This window comes from Herpailurus yagouaroundi, unplaced genomic scaffold (genome assembly GCF_014898765.1).
Source record: "Herpailurus yagouaroundi ecotype Mexico unplaced genomic scaffold, PumYag 28, whole genome shotgun sequence".
In the NCBI taxonomy this organism is placed as follows: domain Eukaryota; kingdom Metazoa; phylum Chordata; class Mammalia; order Carnivora; family Felidae; genus Herpailurus; species Herpailurus yagouaroundi.
In genome coordinates, this window is record NW_024412376.1 from 35,218,758 (window position 1) to 35,228,844 (window position 10,087).

General features: G+C 36.6%; 1 protein-coding gene across 1 annotated transcript; it reads right to left on the reverse strand.

Moving 5' to 3' along the window:
* Window positions 1-1,436: 1,436 nt before the first annotated feature.
* On the reverse strand, window positions 1,437-9,131 carry FGB (fibrinogen beta chain). Its single transcript, XM_040471917.1, has 9 exons — window positions 9,001-9,131; window positions 8,765-8,785; window positions 6,222-6,413; window positions 5,558-5,741; window positions 4,373-4,600; window positions 3,728-3,841; window positions 3,246-3,371; window positions 2,455-2,740; window positions 1,437-1,840 (listed from the first exon to the last, which is right to left on the reverse strand). Exons 1-9 carry the CDS (start codon window positions 9,070-9,072, stop codon window positions 1,609-1,611), a joined length of 1,455 nt encoding a protein of 484 aa, XP_040327851.1. The 5' UTR covers window positions 9,073-9,131; the 3' UTR covers window positions 1,437-1,608.
* Window positions 9,132-10,087: the final 956 nt, after the last annotated feature.

Consider the following 10,087-nt stretch of genomic DNA (forward strand, 5'->3'; position numbering starts at 1 on the left):
CTTTATTAGAAAATGGGTTCTATACAAAAAAGTGGGGGGAGGGTTATCCAAGATCTTGATAATCAGTGGATTTAGTCATCCACGATTTATGAATTTATGAAAATCGTGCTTTCTGACAGGCTGGTGATTCTGGAATCAAAGCTGAATAAGAGGTCATGATTAGTAAAACAGAAAGGTATATAAAACAGAAATTGCAGTTAAAGTGAGGCTTAAAAAATGAACAGTAAATTGTCAGATAGCATTGGGAGAAAAATGCTATTAATAATGGCAGCATCATATAAAAGGGCCTGACCTTCTCTGGAATGGTGGAAAATTCACTGTGACGAGAATGTAGATGTGTAGTGAAGGGGGCAGGAGAAGGTGCTGGGACCAAGTAGCAAACCATTTTCACCCCAAATCAAGGAATTTGGATTTTAACATTTAGATTACACAAAGCTGACATTAAGCAGGGAGGTAACTTGATCAGAATTTCCTATTTTTAGGACACTCTATGTGATGGCAGAGTAACAGATAGAGTACAGGTAGGGGTGAGACAGAACCTATGGCAGGGAAACCAGGTAAAAGTTGAAATTGGATTTGATGAGGAATCAAAAGAAGGACAGCATTTCTGTGATAAAAACTTAATAACCTCTGCTTAGATGCAAGGGTTAAGAGGCTGAGCTATGGGACAATAAATTTCTGTGAAAATCAGTGGCAATGATGCTACGTTAGGGAAGGAGAGTCTAGGGGCATAGGGTTGCCCAGGGCAGTGAAATGATGGGAGAACAGAGGATAAAGGCAGTATTGAGTTGATATATACTCATTTCTCGGGAAGAAGTAGAAAGAACACAAAACCCACTTCTACTTTAGTTCTGGTGTTATCATGGAAAAAAACAAAGATCCAATTGATGTCAGTAGGCATAATTTCCAGGGACAATAGGCAACTGCTGCTTCCTACCCCACTCTTCCTCCCAAAAACCAATTGATGAATATCAGACCCTCATTGTCCTCTTGGGATCTCTGATCCCAAAGTCTAGCTAAGGGGCAGCGTAGTGGTTTTCCCATGGTGCAGAGTGAGATTTTGAATCTTCATGTGTTCAGTGCCAGTTTGCTAGCTGCTCAAAGTTGTGATTGTTTCTCTCTCCTTCCAGGTTCAAAGCCTAACTCATTGATCATGTGGATTACAAAGTAAGAATAATTTATTTGCAACAATGACTAGTTTAACTAATAAGTCTTTTTGAAAGTTTTTTTTGTGACGGATCTTATATAAACAAAGAGTATTAAAGTGGGCTTTTGAACATAACTTTTTAGTTTGCCTAATACCTTTTCTACAACAAGGATAGAATATTCCTCTTCCTAATTTGAAACTTCCCGCAACTGAAATTGAAATTATGAAGTGTTCACAATTACTGTTTTAGTTACTCCTCGGTGAGAAATACAAAGGAAGAATACAAAAATAACTCGTGTGCTATTTTTAATGTCATTTAGCCTAAATACTTTTTCCCAAAAAGTCACACTCACGACCTTTTGATAGTTTTAGAGGGATATAATGTGTGAAAGCATATTCCAATGACATAATATACAAAAATGTTATTACATATAGAAGAATAAAAATCTATGTTTTGGGGGTTATTGTCGTGGGAAGAAGGGTCTGATCTTCATAGACATCTTCTTCATTGAATACCAGGACCCCTTCCAGTTCATCCATACAACTCCATCATCTGTGCCGTGTTTCGCCATGTCCCAGCTGTAATGTCCACCCCAGTAGTATCTGCCATTTGGATTGGCTGCGTGGCATCTATTATACCACCATCCGCCACCATCCTCTTTAGAACACTGCTTTTTGGGATCTGCAGTTATCCTGAAAGAAAATGTTTGTGGTTATTAGAACTGCAGGGCCGTCAAGTAAATTCTTTGCAAAGTGCCCTCAGAAGAGTGCTGCGTACAGTGATCCTTCAAATTATACGCTGGTTCTGTAAGTAAAGTCACACTAGTACACAAAATGTCTTCCCTGACCTACAACAAGAAAGGGAGAGAACTGGGCCTATGTGACAAGTCCATCTGTATTTGTTTCTTTAAACTGACATGACAGCTTTCAGCCGCCTCAGTGTTAGAGAACCCTGGAAAACAAAATGGAGGTTTCAATATACACTTGAGAATATATAGATATAGAAATTTATCTAAACGCTCACTATGTAAAGGGAATGTGCTCTCGTTCCAGTTCCATATTTTATAGTTGTATAACTTTCAGTCAATTACTTAATCTCTCTGCACTTCATCTGTAAGGTGAGAATAATAATAGCAACCTGATAGTGGAGATGTCTTAGAGTGATATATAAAGAGCTTCGTACAGTGGCTAACACACGGTAAGGGCCCAAGAAATGATAGCTACTAATAACATGAGCTATCATTAATGATTCTAATAACAACATTCATAGTGGCTTTTAAAGCAGGAGGGGAAAACACAATACATACCAGCCATCATTGTCCCTGTCGTACGTGCTGAAGTACATGCTGTTGTGAATGGTCATGGTCTGGTTCTCTCCCACCAGTTGAGAAGCTCCTTCTATGAGGGCATTGCCAGCTGTTCCCTTATATTTGTTCACTGAGAGCTGGTATTTGTTGGCCTCATTCTGTACGGTGAATCCTCCATAGAGTGCCTTCACCTTATCTCCTTTCCAGTCCTCCATTTCAATCAAAAGTTCTGTGGGACCCATGTTGGTAAGCTGGCTAATTTTATCATTTCCAAGCCAATACTCACCTAAAGGAAAAATAAAGTAAAGCCTCAATAGAAATAAAACGTTTGGAAATGAAAAACTGCCTTTCGGGGTGCCTGGGTGACTCAGTTGGTTAAGCGTCTGACTCTTGAATTAGGCTCAGGTCGTGAGATTGAGCCCCGGGTCAGGCAGGCTCTGGGCTCACAGTGGGGAGCCTGCTTGGAATTCTCTCTGCCTCTCTCTCTGCCCCTCCCTGACATGTGTGTGCGCGAGTGTGTGTGTATGGGTGCTTGTGCAGTCACACACACTCTCTCTCTTTGAAAATAAATAAACATTAAAAAAAAAATAAAATAAAAACTTTTTCTTCCCTTATCTTTAACTTTCACATTCTTTTTGTAAACTCTTCTTAACCTCCTAAAACTCCTAAAAACTCCCAAAGACTCCCAAACTCCCAAAACTCCTAAAGACTCCCAAAGCCATGTTTTTTTTGTAATGAAAAAGAAAATTTTTTTACCCAAGGATGATTTTATTTTGTACTCCCAGTTTTACCTGGTACACCACAGTACTTTTTCCCATCTGCATTAGTTGCAATATTTCCAAATCCTTGTTTATATGGATCCCATTTCCTGCCAAAGTCAACACTACCATCTTGACGATTCTGAATTACTGTCCATCCTTTGGTGGAAAGAAACAAAAATAGCATCTGTTAACCGACAACAATCTCACTTTGAGGAGAATGTCTAAATTCCTCATCTATTTAATTTATTTTATGCCCAGCTATGTTTAGTGCTTCAAAATGTGTACAATAAGGAAATAAATATGAATGGAAAACTTAAAGTCTTTGGAGACTGCAAGTGCTTTATCTCACTCCAAATTGTGAATCATAGATATTTTATAACCTTTAAAATATCAGGATGAATTCCAAATCAAATGGATCATTGTTAGTTATGTCAAGCTAGGTTTTATTTCTTGGCATTCTATGGCATCAAAATCATTACAGCATGATAGGTCAACCATCATCAAATACTTACCTCCATTCTCTGTGGTCATGTCACAGTATACTCTGTATGGTGTGATAGAACTGTGAGGCTGAATGAGATACATTTCAGATGTTTCACCTCCGTTCCTGATGATTTCCTCACATTCTGCAAACATAAGATAACATACTATATTCAGGGAACTACAACATAATTTCTTGGTCGTTAGTCATCAATTGTGTAAGATAACTGATTACATAAGTTACTGAGGAATGCTTTATTTCAGACATTTGAGAAGAAGTTGTAGAAATTGAGTCATCCTTGAAACATCAGTTTTGAGTTCTAGGGAATGAGAAAAGCCCTTCTCCACCTTCTTTGTCCTAGGATATTCAGAACCTTCCAGAACACATTGGTAAGGAGAAACACCCACATCCACCTACATTCTTCCATCTATCCAAGCAAGCATGTGCATTAGTCAAGTGGAGCTACCACCATCATTGCACTACAACCTGTTCATCAAAAATTGGCGAATACATTAGGCTATGTCTGAACACAGCATGGTAGGGATGTCCCCATGATGTGCTCTAACGTCATTAGGATTTGTTAGGGAAAAGCCACTAAGCTTTTTAAAGTTACCTCATATTTTTAGAGTGTTTGTTCTTCTGGAACTTTCTAGAAATATGCTTATTAATTAGTTACCTTTGCCAGACACCACAGGAATATTGCAACTGACTGTGCATGGGGTGCGGCAGTATTCCATCTGAGCTGAGACATCCGATTCTAATTTTTGTATTTTGCTTCTCAAGTTTTCCAGGATTGAACGGAGCACACGAAGGTTGATTGGGATATTGCTGTTCACAGTCTCATCTATATACAGTCGGTGCTTTTCCAGCTCTGAGGAGTACTCATTTATTGCATTTTCATTTTCTGGAAAAATGAAATTATGTAGGAATGATGAGCATTTTCTTCTGATAAAAAAGCTAGGTGTATTCATCCATACAGTTGTAATTTCAATTTTCTGAGAATAAACTAATAGCTGCAGAGAAATCATGATATGCAGTTGTACTTAGGGGAAATTATTTGGCCCATGACATACAAATTAACGTAAAGTCTAGTTGCTATATTAGTAATTTACCTTAGGTATAAGCTAAAGATTCTGCCTAATAATGAATCCAATAGGTTCTTTATTTCTCTGGTGAGGAAAAAAAGGAGAAAGCAGTATTTAGACCTTCCATCTCAGAAGTTCAACATCATATGGATTGGATACCCTTGATTTACTTATCCATCTCACAGAAGTACACTACAGCCTTGAAATTTACAAGAGGAATGTCATGATACCTTTGAAAAATGCCCAAATTTAGATAAGCTACTCATTGAAATGCCTACGCCAGTCTTACTCACTAGCTTATTCCTACCACCCAGCCAAGAGCACTCAAGATTCAGATCTCAAGCACTCAAGAGCATTCAGATCTCCAGATTCAAAGATCTGGTAGCATTACCTGCAACACAGTTGAGTATGCCATAGATTACCCTTTTGTATTCAAAACCTGAAGTATTAAATCTATAAGTGCTAAATTTTGCTCTGAATATTGCCTTCTGATTCACAGGTTTCTTCTAGAATAAAAATAAGGACTCACAGAGATTTTTTTTTTTCTACACAAAATGATTCTAGCTGAGAATAAGTGCTGAATCATGCTTATATGACAAGTGGGAGGTAAAGGGGCCTAAGTGAGAACCGGAGGGTATTCAGGCTCATACTGAAAGCAATAGACTGCTACTTAAGCTCATCTAGAAAGGCTCATCTTCTCAGAATCATGCATTCCCATGCAGTCAAACAAGTTCCAATTCTAGAGCAGAATCAAACATAAAACACAGGATACCTACCTTTTATTTGTTTCTGCCTGTTTTTCCACATGTCTTTTAGCAGTGTTATATACTGAAAGGTGCTAGAAGAGGACTGGGACACAGACTCCACATTATTATTTAACTCCTCTATACTTTTTCTGATTGGTCTTTCCTGTTTTACCAAAGTATCTTGCAACTGACATCCTGTAGGACACAACACTCCCTGCAAACAAAGAAAATGATAGGCATTAGAGGATTCGGATTACAGGTATTTGTGAAAATACCACACAGTGAAAACGCAATAATATCACGAGCCGGTATAAAAACTTGCAATTTCATTTTCTGTTATGTAAGTCCAGAAATTCTAGAGTCATCATCATAGTCCTCTGAAGATTAAAATTAGTACTTACCGCAGAAAAAATAAGTAGGGCTGTGAAAATGTTACCACCTGAACAAATGAGGTGGGCAAAACACAAAGCTAAAAACAACATCCATGTACCTCATTCACAATCTCAGGCTCAAACTAAAGAAGACTAGAAAGGAGCCCTTATCCCAAGGCCCAGTAAGTTTTGTAGTTATTTCCAAAATAAAGAAACAAAATAATGATAATAATGGGGGTCAAGGCAACATTAGGAAACCATAATGAACATAGGCTTTCTCTGCATGGGAGACCCATTCCGACAAGAAACACTGATGCACTCACCAGGTCTGGGTCAGCATGAAGACAGCCCCCAGCATCAGGGGCTTTTCTTTCTACTTTCTTTTGGCTGGCCACTGTTTTGGCTGGTCGAGCCCGATAGCCACCTCCACTAACGGGTGGTGGGACAGGTCTCAGGCTGGGAGCCTCTTCCCTCTTCTTGTCGAGGGGCCGATGACCACGGGCATCCACAACACCCTTGGGGAACCAGGCAGAAATAAATGTAAAGTGTTATCAAAGATTTGAGATGTAACGATTCCAATACTCTCATTTCATAAATTAGGTTATCACATAATTAATGGTGTCTTTAAGGCCCATCAACTGGTTAGTCGTTGGTCTCTTCAGTAGCAATAGAAAAACTGCGTGAAAAGTGTTATACCTGAGGGAGTTTTTAAAAAGAGGTCTTAAAATAAAGCTGCATCAGATTATGAAGAGCGATGACATCAGATTCCTGAAACTTATACACTGGAATACATAAAATAGTAAGAAATCTACACTGTCAGGAGGAATTTTCTCAAGCTATTTGGATTACTAAATTCCTGTAATTATTGTTAATTATTTTCCCACTTTCAATTTTTATGAATTAGGCGATCAATTTGCCTAACTCTTATATAACAATATTTAAGAGGTAATACAGATTTTTTAAAAAAGTGAAATTTATTTTGGATTTATTTGTAATCAGACAATCTTTGAGGCTAACGTGTTTGAAGAGGACTAAGGTCTTCTGGAGCCAGACTGCTGGGGTTCAAATCTTGACCCTACCACTCACTAGCTATCCAATCTTGGGCAAGTTATTTTTTCTGTGCTCTAGTTTCCTTATCTGTAACATAGGGATAATAAGAGTATCTGCTGTCTAAGATTATTGTAAAGATTAAATGACATTGCATCTCACACCCTCCAAAGAGTTCCTGACACATAGTAAGTACTCATTATTTCTACTGCAAACACACAGTAGATACTATAGTTTAAATGGCTTTTCCTATACTAATTCCAATCCTAACCTTATCTTATATCAACAAAATTATTTCTTATACCATTCTCATGAAATTCCTACATGATTTCTTTATCAAACACCATAATTTTCTCATATTTAAAATAATTCTCAAGGCATGAGACTAAAATTATTTGCTAACTTAAAGAATATTACCTTAAAACATAATGAGGTGGAAAACATGCAATGCAATATAAAAGTGTTTGCTTGGATTAACTAAATTGTCATGTGGTCTTTGTCAGCAATTATACTTTGGGGGGCTTAATTACAAATTAACAAATGACTATATTTGATGAAAAGACTAAGCTCTCCAGCTATTCAGTGAGCCTAGAAGTCATGCAATGACTCTATTTTGAATTTTGCTGTCATTTATTCATTAAGTTACAATAGCACTTAACATTTAGTGAGAGTGTGCTAGGCTTTAAACCCAGGCAAGTTGGCTCCGAATTCCGCTGCATAATCATCATAGGTATCTGAGTATGTGTAATTGCAATAAAAATAATAACATGTGAGGATTTGGGGAAAATATATGTATTTCATGAGGTCCCAGAGCTGGTCTGTTCTACCAGGAATATTATAAAATGTGATTCACCTGTTTATTACAAATCAAATTACAACAGAAGAAAAAGATTTTCTTTCTATTTCAGGGTGCCATTGGAGAGAGAGCATTGACCATCTAGCTTTACTAGAGAAAAGGAATTAAAAATATTTAAAGAAATTATATGGATATCGGGGTTCATGAAGATCACTCAGTGAAATAACTGAAACTAGAAAATCCACTTTGGAGCTTAAACTAGTAAACTATCTCTGTAAGGATTAGCTGATGAGTAGAAATGTAAAAGTGCTTAGGTAGGTATTACAAAAGTTTACTCTTATACATTCTTTCCATGCTTCTTAGCTAATGCAATTAACCAGACAAGTATCTCTTTATCTGTATACTTTGATAATTAAAACAACTGAGGTTCCCCTCAAATTCAACACATGTTGCAAACAAATCCCTTCCTTGAAGTTTACTCTTATTTTTAGTCTGACATACTATGTTGTGCGCAAGAAATTTGATCATAATTCATTTGAGAATACAATTAAAATTCTTTAAATAGTGATCTCCCTAAATGCATTTCTGTATATCTGTTATCTTCAAACCAAGAGAAAGAAAACAGCAGAGATGGTAGTTAAAGAAAAACTGTTCTACGAATGAATAAATTATACTGAGCTACGTGTTTCATAACTATTAGTAATAACAATAAATACTGCTTATGACTTAGATTTGCACACTTGAAAAAAACAATCATTTCATTTTCTGTCACTGTATTTGGTCTATTCTGCGTTTAGATTCATTTATAATTTTCATTCAGAAGTTGCCAGTAATTTCAGGAGCTATATATTACTTTCCTTCACCAAAGAGTAAGCTACCACAGCTTTTTTCTTTTAAAATACTGCTTTTTCATTTTTTTATAGCCTTCAAAATTCTTACATTTGTCCTCATATTGTAATAATGTGTTGCTAGAACTAATGAAAATCACAGTACTCAGGATAACAAGGAGAAAAACAATCTTACCACAGCTCTGTCTTCTTCTCCCTGGGAAAATATAGATAAACAAGAAAACAAGAAATCATTATTTTGTTTTTATGTAAGAAATACTATGTAACATTCTTTAAATAAAATGGGTCCCAATTCAATTTCATAACTAAAATCAATGTTAATTTCATTAAGATAAATATTCACATATGATTATGTTGTTATATTTTATATTAATAACATTAGTAATAATATAATAATTTTTAAATAGTCACCTCATCATAGTAATCAATAGCTTGTGATTTAATGATAAAAGCACACAGTAGTAGCAGTATTAGATTCTTCATGGTTTTAAACTTTTAGAAGCTCCAAGAAATTGTCCCTTACTTATGGACTTAACTGGGAGATCTTCAATCCTATATATAGCTGAAGCCTTTGTTAGGTAGGACTTTAGAAATGGTTACCCTCCTTAGTTAATATTTAATTTGTTGGTTCATCTGTTGGCTGAACCATTTTATCACTTAAGCAACATCTTCCCAGCAAGACTTATTTACTTGTCATAAAACTATTCTCTGTCGGCTGAATTTAGAAACACCAGGGTATTTCAATTCATTTAATTGGACAATACGAGAGAAAATTAGGGCATTCCTGAAAGAGATGTGTATCACCTTTCCTGTAAATTAATGTGCATGCTGCAGAGGCTCACAAAGAATGTGTGAAGAAATAAGTATTTTTAATCCAACCAAAAAATTTGGGCCTACTCGCAAGGAATCCACTAAAACTGTGACTTCTCTAAAAGTATACAAATGTTTATGCTTTGAAGCAATCACGTAATTGAGTTTTAAAAGAGGCCAATAAATTAAGAATAATAGTATATCACCATGTGTTCATCCTTTCTTTGAGACATTAATCAGATTAGGAATATTAGAACTCGTGCCTTATGCGCTGATAAACAAATAATCAAAAAGAAAATGCCATCTTCTCTTTTTGCTCTCCCCTCTTTCCACATTTTTCCTTTATTAACATAAATTAAAATGTTCACACAACTCAAAACACTGTTAAAATAATTAATAAAGATTCCTAAACCAAAGCGTTATTATTGTGATTGGATACATAATTAACACTTTATTTTTCATATTACATTATATATATTTTAGAGTAGGGGCGCCTGGGTGGCGCAGTCGGTTAAGCGTCCGACTTCAGCCAGGTCACGATCTCGCGGTCCGTGAGTTCGAGCCCCGCATCGGGCTCTGGGCTGATGGCTCGGAGCCTGGAGCCTGTTTCCGATTCTGTGTCTCCCTCTCTCTCTGCCCCTCCCCCGTTCATGCTCTGTCTCTCTCTGTCCCAAAAATAAATAAACGT